Consider the following 26,305-nt stretch of genomic DNA (forward strand, 5'->3'; position numbering starts at 1 on the left):
CATAGTCAATGGCTGTTCAGAGCAGCAGGGCTTTGGAAGGTCATGACTGCTATTTATTGCTCACATTTATTTTTTTTTAAACTAATGAATGGTTGTTAGCTAACAACCAGGGCCACAGTCATACAGGGCATAATAGCCATTCAACTACTCTTTGCGAACGCCAGAGAAGATAAAAGATAAGTTGGGGGACAGGAAGCACGCCCTATTATTCCCTCAGACTTCGAAGGTAGAGAAATCCAAATGCCTTTTTCTGCAAACACCGGACACAAAAAAATACAATTAAGATTTTCTAAAGGCACAGAATGTTCCTTAGAAGGGGCTAAGTCTTCACAGAGCATAAGCAGAAGGAAGAATGCATTTGTTATAGGATTCTTCAACTAGGTACTCACATTCTGAATGCTACTGACAATAATAACAATAGTTAGCATTTAGTAGCACTTACTCTGTACAACCCATGGTTCTGCTTGCTTTACATTTATTATCTCATTCCATTCTCCAGCAGGCCTATGAGGTGGTTCTGATTACCCCATTCAACAAATGAGGAGAGTGAAGGGAGTCGGTGGCCACACACTAAGCCACCCAATAAATGGGAGCCCTTTCCTAGTATTCTCTCTTTAAAGAGACAGAACATGCTCTCTTGGGAAGGGTACTGGACTAGGAAGCTGGATTTTCATCTCAGCTTCACCTCTAACTAGTTCTACCAATTTGCACCAGTCATTTCCTTCACCTGAAAGATGATGGAATTCAATGAGGAGATTCAGACCATTCCTCCTACTCTAAAATTGCTGATTCTGTGAACAATTCTTGACTCCGAAAAACAATCAAGTTAAAAGTAAACCTTAGTTTTTGAAACAACACTGAAGAAAGAGTGTACAGAACACTAAGACGACAAATGGGAGGGTTGGACATCAGGTGGGCCTTTAGAAACAAAAGGCACAACTCACAAAACACAGCACAGTGCTGTGTTTCAAACCATCATTTGACAGACCAAGATGAGGAAGCATTAACCTGCTGTCAAGGCACGTTTCTTTTCACAAACAAAATAAAGTATGCCAAGAGAAAAGAGAAGATCATTAACATGACAATTGTAGAACCAAACATTTATGATCCACATAAAAAACAAAACAATACAGATAGCATTATGGGGTATTTATTGGCACTTATTTTGAAAAGCACATGGCCTGTCCATAACCACAGTGGTAACCATCTAAATTTTAGTTTACCTACCAGTTCTCGGTTAGTTTGTGCTGCAGAGAAAACAAAACGACCTCAAGATGTTTTCTCAAGAACATTTTATTTCTCTTGTTTTTGAGAAAATTTGACACTACTGAACCTTAAGTGGAAATTTCAAGTCCATATAAGTATCTTATTTTAGGTCACAGATAAAGGATGACAGAAGCCATGAGAAAATCCTGGGTTATTGCCCAGTGTGGCATGATAGGTTTTAGACGTCCTGAACTCATTAAGGGAATAATCTGCAAGTAATTACTCCCCTGAAAATTCACTGAAGCTGACCACCTAAGGTGAATTCCTTCCCACTGAGGCTTACTGGGTTCTACTTTGGTACCAGAGCTGGACTGCAGACTACAGCCATGTTCCTTCACAGATCCTCAGAGGTTTACACAGGGGAAGTATCCTTCCTGAAGGAACAGAACTTTCTGCTTGATTGTATTTAGATCTTCACAGCAATACAACATTAACTTCTTCAGTCAGCATACCAGTCCTCAATGCACTCAGAAGTTTAAGAAGACCAAGTGCTTGTTAATACGCCATCCACTGGTGTACAATGCCTGATTTCTTAGGAAGCCATTGACTCACTAAAAGCAGGCCCCTTCTAGCTCAGACCCATGGGAGGTTTAAACCAAGTGTTACTCTGCCCACAGGGACTGATTGAGCGGCTGGAAGGTCCGATGGCTGACTGTCCTCTTGTTTAACAGCATCATGTGGGATTTCCTGTCCCCAGGGGTGTGGCAGAGCAGAGTATCCAACGTGTAAGTGGTGACCTGGCCATTTACATGCAGTTTCCCATAGATCTCATCAAATCTGGCTAGAAGGGCAGGCACATCCTTCATTTTTTCCCTCGCTTTGGCCAGCTGGGATAAAGAAAAGCAGATCATTATATGTCTGCAAGATTTCTTCTTTGTTCTTCTTATCCTCCAAGAAGCAGAGATACAAATGCATAAAAATGTACGGTGTATACCTATATGATGAAAACCAGTGTACCAGGGCACACAGAAGTGTGAATGGATTCCACAAGCTATACACAAAATTCAGAATTAGTACCTGAAAATCATTCCTAATATCTCATAAAAAGGGTGTTCAAATGGTACATAATATACAATGAAACATAATAGGATAAAGAGTCAAATAGCAGTGGAAACAAAGTTTGCCCAATTTGACAATCAGAGAGGGAGGTGGGGCCAAATTATGTGAAGATTTATAGCACATGGTATAACTTTTCTGGAATTCATTCCAGAAGCCACCAGAAGGTCCAAATTGGGACATGATCTGATTTAGGTTTAAATGGCTGTGTAGAGACATGGAGGGTGAAGGCTAATTGGGAGGCCAGTATCATAGTCCAGATGAGAGAGGATGACAGTCTAAACTGGAAAATGTATACAAAAGATGGAGAAATAGATGTATAACAAGTATATTTGGGAGGTTCAACTGAAAGGATTTATTGTTGAAGATGCCAGGAAAAGGGAAGAATCAAAGATATCTTCCCAATTTGGCTTTAACAAATTGGTGATGGGTGAGGTCATTAACAAAGATGGGGAAGATGGGAGGACCAGATTTGGAGGGGGAACAAATCAAGAGTTCTGTTTTGGACATGGGTGAGATGCCTGTGAAAGGTCTAAATAGGCAAGTCAAGGGACTGTTAGATATATACCAATATAATGCAAGGAAGAGACCAAAAGTATAAAAAGTATAAATATTTAGACCAAAAGTATAAATATCAGAGTCACAAGTGTATAAATGCTATTTAATTCTATAAAAATAGGTGAGGTCTAAATTATAATGCAGAGCTACTTTGTAAACAAAATCAACATTTACTTAGTTCAATCCTTATTAATGATACAACCCATGGTAAAGCATCCTACTCTTGATTTTGGCTCAGGTCATGATCTCTGGGAAGTGAGATGGAGCCCTACATCAGGCTCCCTACTCAGGGTGAGTCAGCTCTCTCTCTTTCTGTCCCTCCCCCAACTTGTGCACACACACACACACACACACACTCTCTCCCTCTAAAAAATAAATAAATCTAAAAAACAAAAAACAAAAAACTTCCCTTTAAAAAGGAATGATAAAGCCTAACATTTCTTTCTTTCTCCCCCCCCCCTCTTTTTTTTTTAAAGATTTATTTGACAGAGAGAGTGAGACAGCGAGAAGGGAAACATAAGCAGGAGGAGTGGGAGAGGGAGAAGCAGGCTTCCCAGTGAGCAGGGAGTCCACTGTGAGGCTCAATCTCAGGACCTGGGATCATGACCTGATCAAGGCAGACGCTTAGCGAGTGAGTCACCTAGGCGCCCCCAAGTAAACATTTTCTGATGAAAGTTACTTGTATTCCAGGTCCCTAAGAAATCCTCTGGTCATCTTCTAAATATATCATAACCTTATTTGCTGCTGGCATACCTTTCTTTCAAACAAGGGCTCCCCACTGAACCTTTAGGTAAGAAGTTTTATAGCACTTTATTATGTTCTTAAAAAGAATAGCTTCTTTATTCCCTTCCTCATGTCGTAGGTAAAATGACTTGAAGTGAAGCATATGGTTTCCCAAAGCAGCCAAGTAAATATACCCAGCTAGAGATAACTTTGCTCTAAATGCATAGACCACATCAGTTCTCTCTCACAAATATCAAATGGTGTCATTAGAACCATTCTATGGTTTAAGCAGAAAAGAGATTGTACTTCATTGTTAGTTTAGTTTCAAAAAAGAAATCAATGAAGCAACAGCTCATGTTTGGAGTGGTTTTAGTCATAGTAATTAAGAATATCAATAACTCTCCAAATTCCACTGGTGGTATACCAGCACCTGATCTCCACACATGAGACGTCTTTAACAACTGCTGGTATCAACACCCCACAGCGCATCTGTATGACACAAGTGTTACAGAGGACCCTCTGCACCTACTGTCTGACAGGCATACTCTGAGCTGGCTCAAAGGCTGCTGGAGTCAGAGCAGTCCCTTATTTCTCGATAGCAGTTCCCTGCACCGCCCCACAACAGCCAGCAAACACACGCGATGAGAGGTGGAGATTTTGAAGTAGATCAGTCTTACAGACTTTGGGGGAAAAAATATCAGATAAAAACCCGTATTTTTCGGGACGCCTGGGTGGCTCAGTTGGTTAAGCAGCTGCCTTCAGCTCAGGTCATGATCCCAGCGTCCTGGGATCGAGTCCCACATCAGGCTCCTTGCTCGGCAGGGAGCCTGCTTCTCCCTCTGCCTCTGCCTGCCATTCTGTCTGCCTGTGTTCGCTCTCTCCCCCCCTCTCTCTCTGATAAATAAATAAAATCTTTAAAAAAAAAAAAAAAACCGTATTTTTCAATATGGAGTTTGGATGCTTAAGTCATGTAATTGGGACAACATATGGATGGACCAGGTCTAAGTAGAGTGATTCACATCAGTGCTATTGAGAAAACTAAAGTGTGTCAGTAATGGATGTACACAATTGTGCACTTTAAAACCTGTTGTTTTTTTTTTTTATTTTTTAAAAGATTTTACTTATTTATTTGACTGAGAGATCACAAGTAGGCAGAGAGTTAGGCGGGGTGGGGGGGGGAGCAGGCTCCCTGCTGAGCAGAGAGCCTGATGCGGGGCTCGATCCCAGGACCCTGGGATCATGACCTGAGCCAAAGGCAGAGGCTTTAACCCACTGAGCCACCCAGGTACCCCTAAAACCTGTATATATTCCAGTTCCCCTACCTTTTTACAACATACTCCAAAAGGGCTTGGGTGGACCACCACCTCCAGAAAGCTAAGAATTATAATAGAAATGAGCTTTAAATTAACTGAACCCTGACAGTTTCCTGACAAGCAACCTTTGCCAGCAGGAAGAAGAGTTTGGGTGAAAGTGTGGAAACGCAAAGGGGCTGGGAGGGCAACAGTGTGGCAGAGGGGGAGAAAGGAGCCAGCTGCACTTTACCACCAACCCTGCTATCTCAGACTCGAGCAGGGACCTGTACTATCAAAAGCCAAGGGAGGGAGGAAGAAGCTAGCAATAGGCCCCTTCATAAGTCAAAATGACAACACAAGTATCATTACTAACAAACTGATCGCTGCCAGTAATTTATGATTTCTTTACAGTTTTTTCCCTTTAGCTATATATGTACAAATTAATAAATTTCAAATGACTTACAGTAACTCTTCTTTGTTGTCCCCCTCCCTTTTTTTAAAGATTTTATTTATCAGAGAGGAGAGTGAACGAACGCACAAGCAGGGGGAGCAGCAGGCAGAGGAAGAGGGAGAAGTGGGCTTCTTGCTCAGGAGCCCCAATGTGGTGCTTGATCCTAGGACCCTGGGATCATGACCTGAGCTGAAGGGAGATGCTTAACCCACTGAGCCACCCAGGCAACCTGTCCTCTTTGTGTGCTTGCCATCAGTGTGAGACATGGGTTCATTCACTTCCCTTTGCTTTCAATTTTTGGAAATTGCTTACCATTTTTATTTAATTTTGTTTTACAGTTTTGCAGAAACATTTATACAGTTCCATTAGCTGGCCTATTTAGTACCTAAAACCACAGTTCTAATTATACAAACTTTAATATGTTTTGATATGTGGCAGGTCTAGTACCTCTTCTGGTACTAGAATCTTGTTAGTTTGTTCTTTCTAGTAAAACTTAACTAGAGAAAAAAACCTAATGGCACTTTTATTAGGAGGTTACATAATCACAATCACTTGGGAAGAACTGATTTGATGGGGTTGAGTCTTCCTATCTCAACACACAGCATGTCTTGTCTTTTGTTTAAATAGGGAAGACTTTTTTGTTAATGACTTTTTTATTTGAGAGAGAGCAAGTGAGAGAGCACAAACAGCAGAGGCCAAGGGAGAAGCAGGCTCCCTGAGGAGTGAGGAGCCCAAAGATCTGAGCCAAAGGCAGACATTTAACTGACTGAGCAGCCCAGGTCCCCAAGACCTTTTTTTTTTAGGATGAGAAATACTGTAACTGATTGTTCGCTGATAAGAAAGATCCACAGGGGAGGGGATATTAATGATGCTCAAAAGAGAGTAAGACATCTTTTGAACTGATGCCCTGCAGTGGGTAAGAGGGATGGGCTCCAGGGCTCAATGGGGGAGCCTGCTCTAGAGAGGTGTGGATGGTCACCACAGGCTCAGCAGGACGGGAAGAGGTTGTCCCTGCAGCAGCATTCTCTGTGGATTGCTTCCATTTCCTCCAGGAAACAGGAAGCAGGGGTAGGGGAGTGGGGAGAAGGCACTGGAGGCTTGAGGAGAAAGTAAAGCGAAAAGGGGAGCAGTATCCAGGAAAACAGTCTGTGTGGGAAGTTGGGGTGGGGAGCAAGATGGTGAGAAAAAAGTAAAAGGACAAAGGTTTTCCTAGAATTTCAGAGGGTATTTTCTGTTGCAAGAAAAATATCGTTGCACCCAAACTCAGAAGTCTTATAATAGGAAGAAGACAGGTATTGCCATATTTGACACTCTTTAAGGTGGCAGCCTGGAGAATGAAGACAGCAAGTGCACATTTTAATGAGAGCCCTTTCACCTTTAAATGATTTCTGCAGCAATCACATACTCACCACTTCTTCTGAGAACTCTTGTCTTCTCACAAATTTTGATAAACTTCCTTCTGCTGCATCCTTTAGTATCTCTATGAGGGTTTTCAACATATTTGCCTGGATATGAATCAAAATCTGAATACAAAAACAAACAAAATCAAGACTGAGCCAGGGCTCAACAATGAGATAAGTACTCTGTTACACCAGCTTACATTTAGAGGCATCTACCTGCTTTCATGCTATTTCCTAATTCATAACCCTGCACAAGTTGAAAAATACTTCAAATATATGTCTACCAGCCAAAACTTATTTTCCAATAGCTAATCAAAACATCTCAACTTCAAAACTTGCTTAAAGGTAGTATTGCAGAAAATAGGGATTGTGGAGTCTGGCACATTTGGGCTGGAATCCTGGCATGAATGGTCATATATTTAATATGCTACATGAATGGTTATATATTTAATCTCTTACAACTTCTGTATTTGTAAAATTAGGAAAATAGGTTTACATCTCACATTTGAGTTACTGTGAACATCAAATAAAATGCCAGCACACAAGAGGTACTCAAACATTATTAACAGTTTCTTCCTCCCTAGTCCTTCTAGATTCAGAGGAGAAGACAATCACACAATCTTGTAAGACTGACTCTGGGGCAAAAGAAACCTTTACCTTTGTTTACTTATTTACATTAGGAAGTTGCAGGCAAATCAGTTGCTGGAGGTATAAAGTAGAAGCTGGTTCAAGGCTTAATGAGGTACTCCTATTTACACTGCAGCCATTAAGAAACTTTCAAAACTGGGTACCGTACTTGGCTTTTAAAATGATACCACTAACTACCTTCCATCAGATAGACACGATTAAGAAAAGAAAAATTTCCCAGGCACCTGGGTGGCCCAGATGGTTAAGTGTCTGCCTTCGGCTCAGGTCATGATCCTGGAGTCTCAGGATAGAGTCCCACACCAGGCTCCCTGCTTAAAAGGGGGTCTGTTTCTCCCTCTGACCCTCACCCCCTCGTGCTTTCTCTCTCTAATGTTCTCTCTCTCTCTAAAATAAGTGAATAAAATCTTAAAAAAAAATACAACAGCCCACATTTCCCCTTTTCATTACCAACATTCACTAGTACAATTTGAAAAATACAGAAAGGGTTAAAGAAAACAAGAATAAGCCAGAATTCCCCAACTAATGTTATCTGCTGTTTAATATATTTGGAGATGAAATTATAATTTCATGTTTAATTTATTTGGACATGAAATTATAATTTTCCTCTGATCTGATGCTGCTTCCTGTCAATTGTTATATAATTATTATTTCTCATTAGCAAATTATAGAATACCTCATTTTTAATAATGAATGCATAGCAATCCATCATATACATACAATGATTCATTAAGCAATACCACTCTTCGATATATTGATAAATGTGCATATATTTTAAAAAATCTTGTTAACTTCTAAGACTTGATTTTCCTAGAAGTGAAACTACAAAGTCAAAGGATGTAACCATTTTAAACGCTCTTGATGCTTTGGAAAAGTAGTGTTTTGGAAGAGCTATTCCTTCTTTTTTATAGCAAACCAGTTAAGTTCTTTCTATAGCCCATTTTATAACAATTTAAGTTTGACTATCTTTGGTCCCAAAGAACAGAATGAAAAGATTCCAAGTAGACTAAATCCAAAGAACCCAATGTATGTCCAGTGTTCTAAAGCAAAGGCAAAATCATAAGCACACCTTTCATTAGGAGGCAGCACTCCACAGATTTCTCACATTCAAGCAGAAGCTTTTGTTCCAGATTATTTTTCCAATACTGCCTTTGTTCCAGGCTATCTTTTCAAGGATATGCATATAACCAACACCTTGGAAAGACATACACGGCAGACAAAAGGGCAGGCATGCTTATTGCCCATTTTGAGAGATCCGAGTTCTCCAAATTCAAGACTCCTCTCTTAAACTATAACCTCCTGTACGTATAAAAGGAATACAGACCTCATGTCACCCTATGGAAATTGGATTTAAGAAACTAATGCAAAATGCAAATGTTGTAGCTACTACCACTGCTCTAATTAATAAACTTCACTTCACCTCTCCGTGACTTGTGAACTCTACTGTATCACAAACTACGGAAGATTAACTTGTTAGCTTAAAAGTAGGATAAAATCTCTTACTAATAGTACTTCAAAGTCTTGTTAATAAAAACCAGCTGACTGGGTTGGCAGCTATCCTATTGAGGGCAAGGAGAAGTCGACCTTGTTACATCTTATGTCTCTAGTGCCTGGCACCTAGTAGACCCTCAACAATAATGAATGAGAAGAGCTGAGGTCCCCCAGCAATTTACACAGACAAGTCTCCTAGAGCTCCACACTAGAAACTATTAATGATGTGCTCCTGGAAGATTTCAACATCTCTTCTTAAGTTTTCCCAATTTTTCTCCCTGCCTCCAGCAACTATCTCTGACTCAGAAGGGATTTCAAAAGTCAAGTTCAATTCCTCGAAATATACTGATGAAGAGCAATAGAGATGAGGCAGTTACTGATAAAAAGCCAAGAAAAAATGTAAAGCTAGGAGAGCCTGTCTCAACTGAAACCTTAGGTTATGGTTAAGGTAAACTAGATCTGCTTTAATCTTACAAATTCCAAACACTGCTTTAATCTTACAAATTCCAAACAAAGGCTGAGAAAATTAGCAAGGAATAGGGGGAATTTAGTTAGGAGAAACTATTCAAACAACTACAGAAGGACACTTCCTGCCCCTCTGATTTTCTGAAACCCTAAGAAATGTTCACAAATCATTGGATGTCTTTGACCAAAAAAGGGAAGAGAGGCCCTGACCAAGCAGTAATTTGCATTTCATCTTTTCCTTTTCAAGTCTGCTATATTTGAAGTAGAACACCATAGTGGAGTAGGGATTGTTAGTTTTCTAAATAATATCCATCCCCCTCCCCGCTTTTTTTGATTAACAGAACTCCCTAACTTCAGCTGATGCTGCCATGTACCAAACTCAAAGACTCTATTTCTCAGGTTTCTTTGCTACTAGGTATGGTCAACAGGATTACGTTCTTGCCAATAACATGTAAGTACAAGTGGCTGGGTGAGACACCCATTGTCTCCACGGATGACATGGAGACATGAATGGAAAGAGACATCCATTCTTCCCACTTCTTGCTGGAATAGGTGTAATGGATGGAAATCATATGCTCAGGACAATGCTGTGAAAATACAGAAAGAGGCTGGGTTTCTGATGTTACCCTAAAATGTCACACCAGACCCAAACTGACCATCTCTGGTTTTCTACATGGAAGAAAAACAAAGCTGTTCATTTGTATAGACTCTTATTTTTCTCAAGTCTACACTGCTCTCAACTAAAATGCAATTCTTAACTTCCAGGCGAGATGCTGCCACAAAGGGATTTATGAGAAATGAGTTCTGTCTCCTTGCCTATCCCATGAAGCCTAGGAGACTTCCTAGCATGGGCTCTCACTTTAGGGTGACCTTAGTGACTGGAGAAAGGGGCATTAAAACATATATCCATGTTGACAAATAATGACAAAAGCAGCAAAACTAACCAACTGCCTATTCCCCTGCCAGGTAATTCAATTCCAAAATGGGTGTCCATTTGGAGACATGCCTTATTTCTAGAGACATGATTAGAATTCAAATAGCACCAGTGGAAAGCTACCCCCTGTTGTCTTGGCTACTTTCAAACATATTTAGAAGTGAAAATTAATCCTTTGATATTGATCAACACTGCTAAAGAGAGGACTATAGTTCTTTTGAGATTGATGGGTTTAAATTCAGACAGCAGAGCCAAAATGCATGTGCCTCAATGAGATCATCTGCTAAATCAATTCAGTGTGCAGCAAGTATTAGCTGGGAAAATGGAAAATCAGGCCCTCTGGGTCATATTGGCAGCAGAAGCAATTTTGATGAAAAGAAAATTAAGTTGAGGGGGGAAAAAATGAGGTGAGTTCAAATTCCAAATGGCAGCAGGAAAAAATTTTAGTATAAGACATTAATTTTTAAAGTAGATCAGAAAAAAAACTTCATTTATTTCTGCTACTACTGACAGACTTTCTACTCAGCCTATTTGTCAGGTTTCTGTTTCTTAATAATTAACAAAGTGCCCTTAAGGATTCCAAGTAGATGACTCAGCCTTAGAGAAGCAAGGGCCCATTAAATCAGTTTTTTAAAACCTGCTCTAATAACAGAAATCTGAATCTGAAAGATTATTAAGCCTTAGAATGGCAGCCACCTCTTTTTCAATATCCCTAAGGAAGCCAAAACAGATTTACATGAAATATGACCAACTTAGACTGGACATTTGGAAAAAGTTCCTAAGTGAGCATTTTTAAACAATAAAATGGTCTTTAATTAAGTTTCTGAACAACATATACTTCTGTGACCCAATTCATGGAGGGGATGGTTCACATTCAAGATCAGTTCAAGGTTCCTTATATAGCGCTTGCCCAGAACATGCTCATTCCACCAGATTTAAGTGCCTCCATTTCCTTTCTAGCTCTCAGAGAATAGGAGCTACTCCTGCTGCTCGGGCTCATTAGCATATTCCCACCGTGCTCTGGATTTCTCCTATACGAACAGATAGCTTCACTCTCGGCAGCCTATGTTTTATTTCCAACAAAGCACTCTCTCATATGAAAAACAAATATTACTAGATTCTCATAACCACTGTGACAGATAGCCAAGGATTACAAGGGTTGAAGCATCTAAACTCAGGGACAAGGAATGCGTGTAGTACCGGCAAGTTGGCTTTTTGACATCCACTCCTATGTCCTTTTCATCATTCAGGAGGTGCAGCTAATCCCAGTCTTGGATTAGAAAAAGACACATCCTTGTCTCTGTAGGTCTCGAGTGGTAGGGAAACCCTTGACTTTGTAGTCAAACATTTTTGTGTTAAAACTCTGACTCTGCTACATAATTAGCTTTAAGAACTTAGGTGATTAATTACCCTTTGAATCTCCATTTTCCACATGTATGATATGGCCAAATATTGTTTTTACAGTATCATATAAAACAAACCAATGAATATTAAGTAGCTAAATTAAATTAAAACTCTGCTGATCTGTAGCTCTTCAATTTCTCACCACCAACCCTTATTGATCCCTCCAAGCTCACTTCAACTCTAAGAAAAGCTACCAGTGACCCATACAACACTCCTCTCACCATATTCCCTGGTATGTCTTTCCCACAGGATGCTATGAACCACCTGAAATGCTAACAATTCTACTTCTGTCCCAATCACGAAATGAGTTCATTTGCAGGCCTCTCTCTCTCTCTCAGAAGCAATGATACACTTGGATACCCAGAGCTGTTCAAATCCAGTAGGAAGCAGAGAAGAAGGTACAACACATATGGCACCTACTGGGAGGCCAGGCTTTCTAACGTGTTTGGCTTACTGATACTGTTGGCTAGAACGAGGTGAGCTTCTGGACTTTGGACCTCTACCACTTTGACTTCCCAAATCTGCTCATGCCTGTGAGCTTTTCAGGCTGATCCATCTGCTCTGACCTGCAGTTTCTGCAGAGGCATGTAGTCTTGGGATAGGGGCTGTCTGCAGCAGGCTCTGACAGGGAGGGCTGTCAGCTCTCTTAGATTTCTACACACTGGTGCTATTTCTTCCCTGTCTTTTTCTGATGATTCCTCTGCCTCACCACTGATGACTTACTAACTCACTTCGGGGTCCTCTTACTTTTTTTTGTGGCACTTGTCAGTTCCTATCAGACCCACTGCTAGTTTTATATAAATGAGCTCTTCACTGACAGCTCTGACATTCATCCCCCCTTGAGGCTCACGTACTTTAAAAACTGCAAGATCTCTTTTTGGATACTTTTCTAGTATTTAGTCTCTTCCCTTTCAAAATCATCCTTTTTTCAGGGTCACCACTATCACTGTGTCCATCTATCTGGTTGCCTAGGCTCATCCTTCCCACACATAAAAGGAGTTTGAAAAGTCAATGTGAGATCAAATATAAGGTAGTCTTATCTCAGACATCTTGGCAACCTTATTGTCCAAAGTTTACTATAAAGGCTCAACTAGTCTTTCTCTTGAAAGTCATCTAGGCACTGTTCTGGGGGTGACATCTGAGGATAATCACTGTGGAAGAAATGAAAACCATGGAACCTTGGAGTAATGCTGAATTCCTATTCACTAGGTTATAGGATTTGTTACATATAAATATTCTTCTTTATGTAACACACTTCATTTCAAACAAATAAAACTGGTATCACCAAGCATTCACTGAACACTGATTATATGCCGGTACTATGTTAACTACTTTAAATGCATTATTCTTTCAATTTTCTCAAGGAAAAGAGAGTAATGTATTCATTACTACTGCTATTTCAGATAAAAGGAAAATGGGGAACATAGGGTTTAAGTAATTTGCTAAGGATGAGCTCAAGGCTAGTAAGAAGTGATTATGATTAAAAGTTCACGATCTTTTAAATGGAACCCTCAGCAAAACTCATCTCCCAACACAGAAGGCCCTTTCACCCTCATCCCTCCAATCCCATGGCCCCGTCCTCCTCCAGACTGCTCAGCAATTCCTCCCTGAGATATGCTCAGTCTGTTCCCACTGGTCAGCCCTTCACTCCCCATGCTGCAACACTGCACTGGCTGTGAGCCCTTATCCTAGTTTACACTAGGACAGTTTATAATAGAACAGAATTCTGTTCTTTTGACAATGTTTTCCTCACCTTGGCCCCTTAACGTTTCGAGACTAAGTTCTTGAAAGTTAGGGACTTTTTTTTAATGCCCATAGCAGAAGTATACTCAGCATAAACAGGGCCTCAGTAGGGGGTGGCTGATTGAGGCCAGTGGTCATTGATGTCTCTAATGACCAAAGAGGCTCCCAGTCTTTTTCACTGCTCCAGGAAGGTATGGATAACTCACTGCTTACTGGGGCAGATGGGCTGTGGCAGGCTGACAACATTGAATAAAAATAGCTACCATATACCAAGTGTTTACCATGCCAAGAACTATTTTATGCACCATAGGTATACTAAATCCCTATGTTTGGTAAAATGAATCGGATGCAATTAGCACAAAGATTTTTCTCAAGTCTTAGTCAAGAGAAAATAGAGTCCTTCCTCTCTGTATCTACAGCCTTCTGTAGTCATGTGTTATATTTAGCTACATCAAAATTCAACATACATATATAAAAAAATTTAGATATCATTTTACCACCTTCCAAGCTTTACTTTAAACAATAAAGAAGTCACTTACATTTAAATTAGTGCACAGTATGTTTTCTTGCTTCATGATTTGGGAAAAAATGGATATTGCTTTCGCCACCTTATTCTAGAAGAAAGAAAAACAAGTTATACTCCAAGTCATATGAACATTCCACTGCTATCATAAAGATTATTTATTTTTTTTAAGACTTTATTTATTTATTTGACAAAGAGAAAGAGCACGCACAAGCGGGGTAGCCTCAGGCAGAGGCAGAAGTAGGTCCTCCCATTGAGCAGGGAGCCCAATGCAGGACTTGATCCTAGTATCCCAGGATCATGACCTGAGCTAAAGGCAGAATTTAACTCACTGAGCCACCCAGGTGTCCCACATAAAGACTGTTTAAAGATAGCAAGATATTCCTGGGCGCCTGGGTGGCTCAGTCTATTAAGCATCTGCCTTCGGTTCAGGTTATGACTCCAATGTCCTTGGATCAAGCTCCCTGCTTAGCAGGGAGTCTGCTTTTCCCTTTCCCTCTGCCCCTCTCCTGCTTGTGCATGTGGTCTCCTCTATCAAATAAATAAAATCTTTAAAAATTAAAAAAAAAAATGATAGTAGGATATTCCTGTTCATAGTGCCCCAGGGGTTTTCAAGTCCACAAAGAAAAAGTTTTTCTGGTAATTGAAAATGAACTTTCTTATATCAAATGTTTCTTACAGTTGCATCTTACTGAATTTTTTTTTTTTAAGATTTTATTTATTTGACACAGACAGAGAGATCACAAGTAGACAGAGAGGCAGGCAGAGAGAGAGGGAGGAAGCAGCCTTCCCTGCTGAGCAGAGAGCCCGATGTGGGGCTTGATCCCAGGACCCTGCAACCATGACCTGAGCCGAAGGCAAAGGCCTAACCCAGTGAGCCACCCAGGCATCCTGCTGAACTTAAAAATGCCTCCAAAACACAATTTTTATTGAAGTAGAATTGACACACAATGTTGTAATAGTTTCAAGTGTACAACATAGTGATTCAACAACTCTATACATTATGCTATGTTCACCACAAGGGTAGCTGCCACCTGTCACCATACAGCGCTAGCACAATGCCATCAACTATATTCCCAAGGCTCTGCCTTTCATCCCGTGACCTATGCATTCCAAAGCTGAAGATTACTGAATGTTTTAATAATCTGCCTGCATTCCAGTTTTTAAGATGGAGGCATAAAGGTGGCATTTCTCCATATCCCAATGGAAGACTTAAAAAAAGAGAGAGAGAAGGAAAACAAGATGGAGAAGCAGATATGCAAACTCCCAACCATGAAAATGCAAACTCCAACTATGACATCACTAGAAGAGAGCAGAAAATTCAAACCACAGAAGAAATGGACGCACTGCCAACAACATAGGAGACAGAGCACAGGGGTAAGGTCTGGACAAAGTGGTGAACAGAGACCACTGCTGCCTGTCTTAGCAAGAGCCCATCAAGTGGTTCTCAAAGGTGAGGGGCATTCCCTGAAGTATGAAACCTGAATTCCATTTACGGTGATGGTAATGGAATTTAGGACTAGTAATGAGAAGTCCTTTGGACACTTCTTGTGGCAAAGGTGAAGCTAACCAAAAATTTAAACAAATGATCTGTATTTGCAGGAAACAATCTGTTGCCACGGTAGTGTCAGAGAATGAGATTTTTCATTGAAAACTGCCTCCATGCCTATTCCCATTAGCCAGGGAGAAATAAAGCCTACGCATTACATAAAAATTCCTACTAGTCTAGAGCATGGCAACATGGCTCTGGTCTCTTTCTGACATGAATCTTCTCTAAGCGGTTGGTTCAAGAAACTTGTTTCCAATGTCGAGTACTCAAAAATGCACCAGCACATAATCTATATAAAGACACTAGAAGGAACAAAAGAGTGAGAAAAGGGATATAAAAATGAAAAAGAAACAATATCAGAAAATAACTGGCAGATGAAGAAGCCCCAATAGAGAAATGTTTCCATGGATACAGAGGACAGTAATGAGAAAAACAAATAAGATCAAATGACTCAAAAGCAGGGAAACAAAATCAGGCATGCCTCAGATTTCTCCACAGCAATATTCTCTACTAGAAGATAGAAGAGCAATGCACAGAAAAACCTCAAAAATACCAAGTGTCACCTCAAAATTTTATATCTGGTCAAAATGCAGTTCAAGACAAAAGAAAAAAAAAATACCAGGCAAATAATTTTAAATACCAAGAACTTGGGGAGCACTCTCCCTCTGAAGAAGGAAGACACTTTACTAGAAGACACATTTCAATCAACAAAGGGATGACTGGAAAACCAACAGTAAATGAATATTTTTCAATATATGAATATACTTAAATATATGTAAGAATATATATTTAAATATATATAAAACTAAAACAAATGTGGGGAATATGGTTACAGAATGGAGCACAAGTGTTCTAGTCTTGGATAATGAAGACAAAGGGAGAAAGAATGTAAGAGAAAGTATGCTTACTGCCTTGTCTTTATTACATGGGGTCAGAAAAATAGCATTTTAAAGCTGACAAATCAAGCACATTTAAGAGAAAAATGAGTACCATGAAAGGTAATGTATCAACCAGAATTGGATAGTGGAGAAGGAAAATGAGAGAAAAAAGGAAATATACTAGATTCAGCATTACTTACATTAGGGAATTAACAGGTGAAGTGAAGGTAATCGGAGGACTAAGTATATTAAATCAAGTTATGGTTTTAGAGTAACCACTAAAGCAAAAATACAAACCAAAACAAAGAAAACAAACAAAATAAGTAATTTTAAATGTTATAAAAACAAAGCATAACTGAAACCTAAGATGAAATATGCTCTGTCTACCTAGATAGGTTAAGTTAAAAGAAAGATTAGCAGTGTATCATGAAACAAAGTTCAAATCTATGCAGTGTACCAGAAATACACAAAAACAAACCAATTCAGAAAGACTGCAAATAAAAGGATAGGAAAATGTGTATAGGAGGTAAATACAAACCTAAATAAACCAAAGAGGCAAACAAAAACTGGGGGTGGGGGGAGATATTAACATTAGGCAAGGGAAATTCAGAGTTGAAGCCTGAAACAAGACCATGAGAGTCACTTTATAATGCTACAGTGACAGATTCACAAGGATAAATGCATCAGTGTTATATCATAACTGTACATATCAATGTTGTTTCCTGTCTTGCTAATCACGTTACCTGATTTCAAGCTTTACCACAAAGCTGTGATCACCAAGACAGCATGGTCTGGCATAAAAACAGACACATAGACCAGTGGAACAGAGTAGAGAGCCCAGATATGGACCCTCAACTCTATGGTCAAATAATCTTCGACAAAACAGGAAAAAATATACAGTGGAAAAAAGTCTCTTCAATAAATGGTGCTGGGAAAACTAGACAGCTATATGTAGAAGAATGAAACTCGACTATTCTTTTACACCGTACACAAAGATAAACTCAAAATGGATAAAAGACCTCAACGTGAGGCAGGAATCCATCAGAATCCTAGAGGAGAACATAGGTAGTAACCTCTTCAATATCAGCCACAGCAAATCCTTTCAAGATATGTCTCCAAAGGCAAAGGAAACAAAAGCGAAAATGAACTTTTGGGACTTCATCAAGATCAAAAGCTTCTGCACAGCAAAGGAAACAGTCAACAAAACAAAGAGGCAACCCATGGAATGGGAGAAGATATTTGCAAATGACACTACAGACAAAAGGTTGATATCCAGGATCTATAAAGAACTCCTCAAACTCAACACACCCAAAACAGACAATCATATCAAAAAATGGGCAGAAGATATGAACAGATACTTCTCCAATGAAGACATACAAATGGCTATCAGACACATGAAAAAATGTTCATCATCACTAGCCATCAGGGAGACTCAAATTAAAACCACATTGAGATACCACCTTACACCAGTTAGAATGGCATTGGTCTTTTTGACCACATTGAGATACCACCTTACACCAGTTAGAATGGCATTGGTCTAAAGAAACTTTTTCTTTAGGATACAGTCAGAAGGAAAAAATAAATAAATAAAAACAAGAACAAATGAAAGCAGTCAAGTCTCTCCAGTCTCTCTCTTCACTAATGTGCTCCCCAAAGCCTTACCTGATTAAGAGCTAATGCCACAGCAAAACAGGATGCTCTCCTGGAAAGGACTTCTCCTTTGATCAGGGCTTCTTCTCTTAATGTAGTACAGATTTTTAAAGATTCAGGGCTATTCTGGCAGGAGACAGGATTGCTCAGTAAATAATGTCATGTACCTTTAAATTTAATAAAATGATTAATAGTGCTCAGCATTTTGGATTTCCTTGTGTAAGAATTTCCCAGTGCCTATCTCAAGCCACTTAACAGATGAAGCCCCATATAGAGACCACTTGCAGACAGAGCTAATTATCTACACATTAGCACTTCAAATCTACATTAACTTCATTTGTAAAGCTCTTTGTCAATTTTCCAAACTAGGGCCTTTTTAACCACCAAGTGTGTAGGTCTCTTTGTATCTGGGCAGACTGGTTTCTAGACATAAGTACCATAATGTAAAGGTGTAAAAATCTCAGTTTGTTACTATATTAAGTAATGTATAAAGCTCAGCAACACTAAAAAGTTTTCCTGAGGGGATTTCCAGTCTGAAAATATCCATGTAAGTCAAATTCTTGAAAACGTGAACACTTATGTGAATGTAAGTCATGAGAGAATCCCATGAAAATAGAAATCTTAAAATCCAAATCCAAATCCAAGAACATGAATGACACACAAACCAGCAGAGAGCAATGGTAAAACTGAATCTTCTTCCTCTGTACATCCTAGAGGTAGATTAGGTTTATGAGAACAGTATTAGCTTTGCATCTATGTCTATCTGTTATGACATGATTCACAACTCAAAACCTAAAGTAAAAACTGAATCTGATGAGTGAAGGCGGTTCCCAGAATTGACCTGGAATTTGTAATGGCTGACTAGTTCAATTTTTCAGCTCTCCTCTCCACTGAGTAAAACAAGTTATTTTTAGATACAATATAGAGGAGAAATGTCATCTGGCCTTCCTAAATAGCAGATGCCACTCAAGGAGGCATCTCTAAAAATGTCAGAAAGCTCAGTATTACAGTGCTGAATAACCTGATGCTTAAGTGTTGTGTATTCGGTTGGCCTTCAGTTTCACAGACAAAGAAAATGGTATGACTGGAAAGGATGACACAAGGGTGCCCCGGTGGCTCAGTCAGTTAAGTGTCTGACTTTTGGTTTCGGCTCAGGTCATGATCTCAGGGTCATGAGATCGAGCCCTGTGTCCAGTTCTGCACTCAGAGTGGAGTTTGCTTGTCCCTCTCCCTCCCCTTCTGCCTTCTGCCCCAGCTCTGGCGCCTGCGCGCGCGCGCGCGCACGCACGCGCACACACACACACACACACACACACTCTCTCTCTCTCTCTCTCTCTCAAATAAATAAATAAAATCTTTAAAAAATAGAGAAAGGATTAGTTAATAATCTAGCAATGAGCAAAACTAAGATTCTCAGGCCAAGTCTAGCCTAAGGCTAAAAATGGTTTTCACATTTCTAAAGGTTTGTAAAAACAAAAACAAATTACAATATATGAGAGAGACCATATGTGGTAGAGACCATACATGGCCTCTAAAAGCATTTACTATCTGGCCTTTTATAGTAAAAGCTTGCGGCTCTTGAATTCAACCCTTTCATTTCACAAATAAATTAAGTGACCACTTCAAAGCCAGTTAATGCTAAAGCTGAGACTTTAGCTAAAACTCTAAGTTTCTCAATTTCCAGGATGATTTTCCTTCCACTATAACCCCACTGCCTCTCTTGTTTTGGAAAATTGGTATTGCTACACTTTTCAGGTAAGTGTTTTATTTTATTTATTTATTTACTTTTATTAATGTATAATGTATTATTTGCTTCAGGGGTACAGGTCTGTGAATCATCAGTCTTACACAATTCACAGCACTCACCACAGCACATATCCTCCCCAGTGTCCATCAGGGAAGTGTTTTAATGGCCCATGTTCATTCACCTTGCCTGGTGTTCCTTCATTTTTGCCATAATAAGGTTTTGTTAAGTTTCCAAAGTTTAAATGACATGAGTGTCTACAGTAATGCACAGAACCTTGGCCGCCGCACTCTTTCAGTTATTCTTTATTTACTGATTCATTCCATCAATGAGGGAGAAATAGTTTCTAAGTACAAAAAACAATCCTGATACAGTAATGACATATGGACTTGTAAGTCATGTTTTCCGTCATCAAAGAGTTCACTTCAATGTCACATACATTTATTAAAGATCAATTGTATACCAGGGCTGTTCAGTGTTGGCATACAAAAATGCCTCAAGCCTTACGTCTAGAGGGGAAGATGAAACATTCACCTACTAAGAATAATATCAGGCAGTGCTAAGTGTCATTCATATAAGTGATACTAACAGAACACAATTAGAGCATGTTGGGTGATAGACATTACTTCCAACTTTGAACCACCAAAAACTTTACAGATAACAATGAAGTAGCCCTTGAGTTCACTGATTAAGGATGGTCAGATTTCCACGGGCGAGAACTAGAGAAAAGACTTGTCTAGTGGAGTCCAGCTTGAGCTGAATAACAAGAGGACTGGACTCCACAGCAGAGCTTGAACCCAGCATACCTCTTGTTTTCCCTATCTACACAACTGCCAGAGAAGGGTGAAAGATGATAAAATTGCTTTTCCCGTGATAAAACTGTATGATGTGGCTAACTTGAGTCTTCTAAAAAAGAACATATTTAAAATGGAAATATCTGTACCAGATGGAAAAAAGACTTCAGAGGAACTAAATTTTTCTTTGTAGAGGAAAAAAAATGATAAATTCTCTCTCAAACACTACCCACAGTGCTCTAAAAGTTAAGGGAAGACAGGCTTACCAGTTTGTAGCAAATCGCAAAAGCAAGGACATAGGTATCTTTGTTGAACTTCACATCTTGGTTTTTCATCTCTATCAGTACTTCCAATGCACCTACGAAAAGTGACAAGTGGGTTGGCAATGTTAAATGCATTGGAAGGAGTTCAGAGTTCTTGGCTATTGATCCCCAGAGTTCTAATCCGTTCAGCACCACCTACTGAAAATTGTATTCCAGAACCACAATAAAAGCTATCTGTCAAAGTCATTTAGCAATTAACTAAATTAAAAAAAAAAAATATATATATATATATATATTAAGTCATACAGCAAGAACTAATATTTTAAAACATATTATATTTTCAAGGTAAGTAAACTCTGTATTTAGCTTAAGGCATGACATAAGATTTAATAAAGTTGTTTTTTAGACCTCAAAGAATGAAATCTCCATAATTTAGCCACTCATAAGGAATATAAACATCATTTTTGCATGGTCCATTGTTTTTCCCAACTGCTATACTTATACCAGCAAAGACAGAATTTTTCAGCAAACATAAATTCCAATACTTACTTGAATATTTGCCTTTGATAAATAACATATCCATCAAAATATTGAATGATGTGGAGTCTGAGAAGAAACCTCGTAAATGCTAATAAAACAACAACAACAACACCAGTTTGGTTAAAAGCTGTAACTATTTAGTGAATATTTACTCTTATACTCCATCTTCCCTATCTAGGACTTATTTTTGTGTATACTTTATCTGTTTGGTCCCCTGAATTCTCTAATAAATTTCTGATATATTAGGATTTATTCTTCAAAAAAATCAGATGCTGCCCACTCTTTTGGCTGTCGTGCCTTTGGCAATGGGCACATCAAACAAGAGACAGGAGGTATGGCAAGAGTTCTCAGAGTTTCAAAAATATATTGAAGAACATGTTCATTAAACATGGCTCACCTGCTTAGGGGAAAAGAAACAAGCCAATGAACCCTGATGGGGTTGTCCTGCAACATGGGTGGCAGCATATTGATACGAAATAGCAGGTGTCAGTATGTTTGAAAACTGAGCAAGGACAGTCTTACACAGCTATGATTCTCTTTTGGCAAATGAATAATAAACAGTAATTCACTTTTTGCAATAATTCACTAAAAGTGGTTCTTAACTTTTTTTTTCCTCAACACTTTTACTCATGATAACACAACACATGTTACTGAAATATGTCATTAAATGCCCTACTCAAGTTTGTTCTTAGTTTGAGAACCTACTACACAAACCCTATTCTAAGGATTGAAAATAAAGAAATGATGAACAAGACACATAACCTTGCCCTAACTCTAGTGGGGGTTATGGTCTAGTAGAGCTTAAATTCTGGCATGGGAAAAAATGAAAATGGGAGTAAAACCTGTAAAAAAAAAAAAGTTAAAATGTAATTTCAAGTTATCAGTAAGGGCTATAAAGAACAATGAAGCAGGAAAAAGGGACAGAGAAGATGGCAGAAGGTTGTCAGAAAAGGCTTTCCGGGAAAAGACCTCAGTGAAGTAAAGGAGAGCCTCAATAATGACAATGTAGACCACTCCGGTCTGAGGACATGGGTATGGCATGTCTTAAAAAGCATAAGAAGGTCCAGAGTGGAATGGGCAAGAGGGATGGCAGGCAATGAGATACTATAAGGTGCATCTAAGTCATGATCAGGGATTGGAGTTTGACTTTAAGCGAGATGGAGAGTCCCCAGAGCAGCCCCATCCACAGTGTACGCCATCTATGTGGTTCTATATTTTCAGGTAGCTTCATTAAGAAAATTAAAAATACATGCGATCAGTTTTAATAATGTTACCTAAACCTCTAAACCCCAAATGTAATTTCAACATGTAATCAATAAAAAAATGAATAAAGTACTTCATTTCTTCTTTTTTATACCAAGATTTGAAATGCATCATGCATTCCCTTATAGCACATGTGATTTGAACTAGCCACAGTCTGGGGGCTCCAGAGATATATGCAGCTAGTGGCTACTGCACTGGCAGCACCACAGGATTCTAGGTAGGGGTAGGGGACACACTAAATTGAGAGTGGTGCTACACAGGATTAGGCTTTAGGTTACTGGACTCAAATTCAGTTTATTTTGCTACTCCAGGAAACTTGGTTGTATATGAGTATTTCAGACATGAGTCCCTAAGTTAAAAAAAAAAAAAAAAAAAAGTTGCATTTTCTTTTTGTTTTTATCATTACACTCATGGCTATCATTAAAGTAAAATTTTCATTTCCCTCTAATTACAACACATGATTACTGAATAGTCAAACAATACAAAAAGGTATAGAGTAAAAAGTAAGAATTTCCTGTACTTCTACCCCCTAAAGATAAGCAGTAGGGGTTTCATTAGATTCTTACAGAATTTTAATATATACTAAAATGTAAATATGTGTATTTGTCTTTTACGGAAAAAGTTGGTTCAAACTAATCCACACCATTGCAAATCCACCTTTTCTTTGGTTACTAATATATTACAGTCATTTTTCTAAGCCATGGGTATCCTTAAAAGTAAGGGGCAAGTCAAGAGTTAACAGTTCCACCATACACAGAACACTTTAGATGAAGAGTACAAGACAGAAAGAAAACTTAGGAGGGTTCTAAAAAATACAAAAGTATCCCAGGTGGCCAGCCCTGGCTCCAAAATAAATGTTTCTGACCATGCATGAGTTTATCATGTCTCTAAGACCCAGTTTCCTCATCTGTACAATGGATAGGTCAACAGTATCTCCCTCAGCAGGGTCGCGGTGGGAAACAAATCAAACAGATAAAATACTTAGCACAGTAGTGAGGACACAGCAAATATTCCATAAATAATTACAAAAATAATTGTTATTTTTGCTTTAGGAAAAGAAAATCAGAAGATGGGAAAGGATTCTGAAAACAGAAAAGCACTTTATAATGTGGCCATCAACCAGAAGTAAAAAATATAACCACACAGGAGAAGCATATGAGAAGGTTAGGAAAGGCAATCTTAAGATGGCAGCCAGCCTTAAACTATCGCCCATGAAATTCTTCTCAGAGAGGAGGTTAGTACCAGGTCACACCCAAAGCAATTTGTACATACAGCTTTTCTGCACCTGTCCTATACCTCTGTATAAAAAGACTTCAGCCTTTTCATAACAAGAACTCCAAGGACACCTTAAAATGCAGATAAACAGTGATTCCTTTAGCCCAGCAGCCTTACTCTGAAAATCTCACCCCGGAATAATGTGTGTAAGAGAGATGCCTTTGCTAACATCACTAAAAACACCCCAAGATCAGCAAAAGGAAATCATTGACAGGGAAAGCAATCAGAAGACAATAACCTGGTCTTTGATGAGTTCCACTGCAGATTCCTCAAGATCCAACTCATAGCACAATCTCATGAAAAGTGGTCCAAATTTATATGCTCCAAAAGTCACATTTCTGTTCTCTGCATGGTACCTGGTAATCAAAATGATTCAATGAGCCAAACAGTGAGATGCAGGGAAAAGAAAAGAAAGATTGTGGAATATACTCTACTAAACACTGGGAACACAATAAAGCCTCATGTATTCTCAGTCTGAAGGGTGAAAAGTCCAGAAATGAGGATAAACGGAGGAATTCTGGAGTGCAGAAGTGTACCAGGCATTTAAATAACAGGGTTTTTTAGAGGCCCACATTCATAATCATGTGAAATAAAATAATGGAAAAATGTACATTGTAATTGTCTTCTCAATCTGTTAACAACCCACTAGGACTAACTATTAGCATACATAGGGAATAATAGGAGCCTTGCATCAGCAAGCCCATGACAATGGCACTGTTTCTGTGTGGACCTCATCTAGAGAAAGCAGTGAAGTGATGCCACGCTCCATTCCTCTCAAATCTGACTTCTCCATATAGGATGGCAGACAACCTACAGATGTACTTTACAACTTAGACCCATCTCTCTTTTTCTCTGCTTAGGCAAAGGCATTATGTGAGCTACTATCAATTAACAATTAAACAAATTAAACACCATTCTGAAGTTTCATTTTAGGAAAAGGCTAATTTCAAAGACAGTGACATCTTATATGTGGCTGGAGATTTCTATAAGCAGTCAGTCAGAACTGCAGAACTGAAAACTGCCAGCATAAATTGACTTTCAATAACCAATTCTTTCTGTTTTAGACACCAAGACAATCTGGTGACAAAATAAGTATCTCATGATTACATGTAAACCAGATTTTAGTAAAACTCATTATGTACATAAATCACCCACACCACAGGGAGATGCTGACTTTAAAGACAGAATACTTTTGACCATTCTGTTGAAATCACAGAGGAAAGTCACAGTAACATTATGGATAGTGTATCCTAAACATATATACTGCCAAACAGAATAACAATATGTAATGTTATTTATTTTTTTCTTAAAGATTTTATTTATTTGACAGAGAAAGAGATCACAAGTAGGCAGAGAGGCAGGCAGAGAGAGAGGGGGAAGCAGGCTCTCTGCTCAGCAGAGAGCCCAATGTGGGGCTCGATCCCAGGACCTTGAGACCATGACCTGAACCAAAGGCAGAGGCTTAACCCACTGAGCATCCCCTCTTTTTTTGTTGTTGTTGAAGATTTCATTTATTTATTTGAGAGAGAGAGAGCAAGAGAGAGACCACAAGCGAAAGAGAAAAAGAACAATCAGGAGGAGGCTGGGGGGTGGGGAGAGGACAGAGGCAGAGAGAGAAGAAGACACCCTGCTGAGCCGGGAGCCCAACACAGGGCTGGATCCCAGGACCATGAAATCATGACATAAGCTGAAGGCAGATGCTTAACTGACTGAGCCACCCAGGCGCCTCAAGAATATGTACTTTTAAAGATACATTTCATAAACGAATTGTAGAAGAAACAAAATATATTCATTGCTTCATTACAAATTATGAATTAAATTATATCAGAACTTCAGTTGTATACCTTAAATACACATGACTTTTAGTTGTCAATTATACTTAAAAATACTGGAGGGAAAAAAAGAATTAAGTTATTAAAAGGCAACACAGTATAGTGATTAAGGATTTTCGGACTCTGATTCCAAACTGACAGTTGAAATCCCAGCTCTTTTACTAACTGTATAATGAGGAGCAAATTAATTATGCCTATGCCTCAATTTCTTCACCTATAAATGAAGATAAAAGTTCAATTCAAAGAGTTTTTGTGAGGATTAAATGAGATGGCATGCCTAGCATACAGAAAACCTTCCATATTTGTTAGCTCTCATTTGTAAGGAATGCCATGGAAAATACCTTTAAAAATCAAAAAAATATTCCCGGGTGCCTGGATGGCTCAGTGGGTTAAAGCCTCTGCCTTCGGCTCAGGTCATGATCCCAGGCTCCTGGGATCGAGCCCCACATTGGGTTCTCTGCTTGGCAGGGAGCCTACTTCCTTCTCTCTCTCTGCCTGCCTCTCTGCCTACTTGTGATCTCTTGTCTGTCAAATAAATAAATAAAATCTTAAAACAAAACAAAACA

General features: G+C 39.0%; 1 protein-coding gene across 4 annotated transcripts in view; it reads right to left on the reverse strand.

Annotated features, from left to right (window-relative positions):
- Window positions 1-26,305, reverse strand: part of PTCD2 (pentatricopeptide repeat domain 2) — a 47,269-nt gene that overhangs the window by 15,088 nt on the left and 5,876 nt on the right. For 2 of the 4 annotated variants that reach the window (XM_004764479.3, XM_045075234.1), the window contains exons 4-10: window positions 24,146-24,263; window positions 21,379-21,457; window positions 20,833-20,924; window positions 18,041-18,154; window positions 13,968-14,042; window positions 6,756-6,869; window positions 1,276-2,093 (exon numbers count right to left, since the gene is read on the reverse strand). In XM_004764479.3, the coding sequence (XP_004764536.2) occupies window positions 1,869-2,093; window positions 6,756-6,869; window positions 13,968-14,042; window positions 18,041-18,154; window positions 20,833-20,924; window positions 21,379-21,457; window positions 24,146-24,263 (817 nt within the window). In that variant the 3' untranslated portion in view covers window positions 1,276-1,868. Of the gene's footprint in view, window positions 1-1,275; window positions 2,094-6,755; window positions 6,870-13,967; window positions 14,043-18,040; window positions 18,155-20,832; window positions 20,925-21,378; window positions 21,458-24,145; window positions 24,264-26,305 lie in introns of those variants that run through there. The other 2 variants (XM_013062492.2, XM_013062491.2) reach the window with 1 other exon arrangement.

Source organism: Mustela putorius, unplaced genomic scaffold (genome assembly GCF_011764305.1).
Source record: "Mustela putorius furo isolate JIRA1106 unplaced genomic scaffold, ASM1176430v1.1 tig00000145_pilon_pilon_pilon, whole genome shotgun sequence".
Taxonomy (NCBI): Eukaryota; Metazoa; Chordata; class Mammalia; order Carnivora; family Mustelidae; genus Mustela; species Mustela putorius.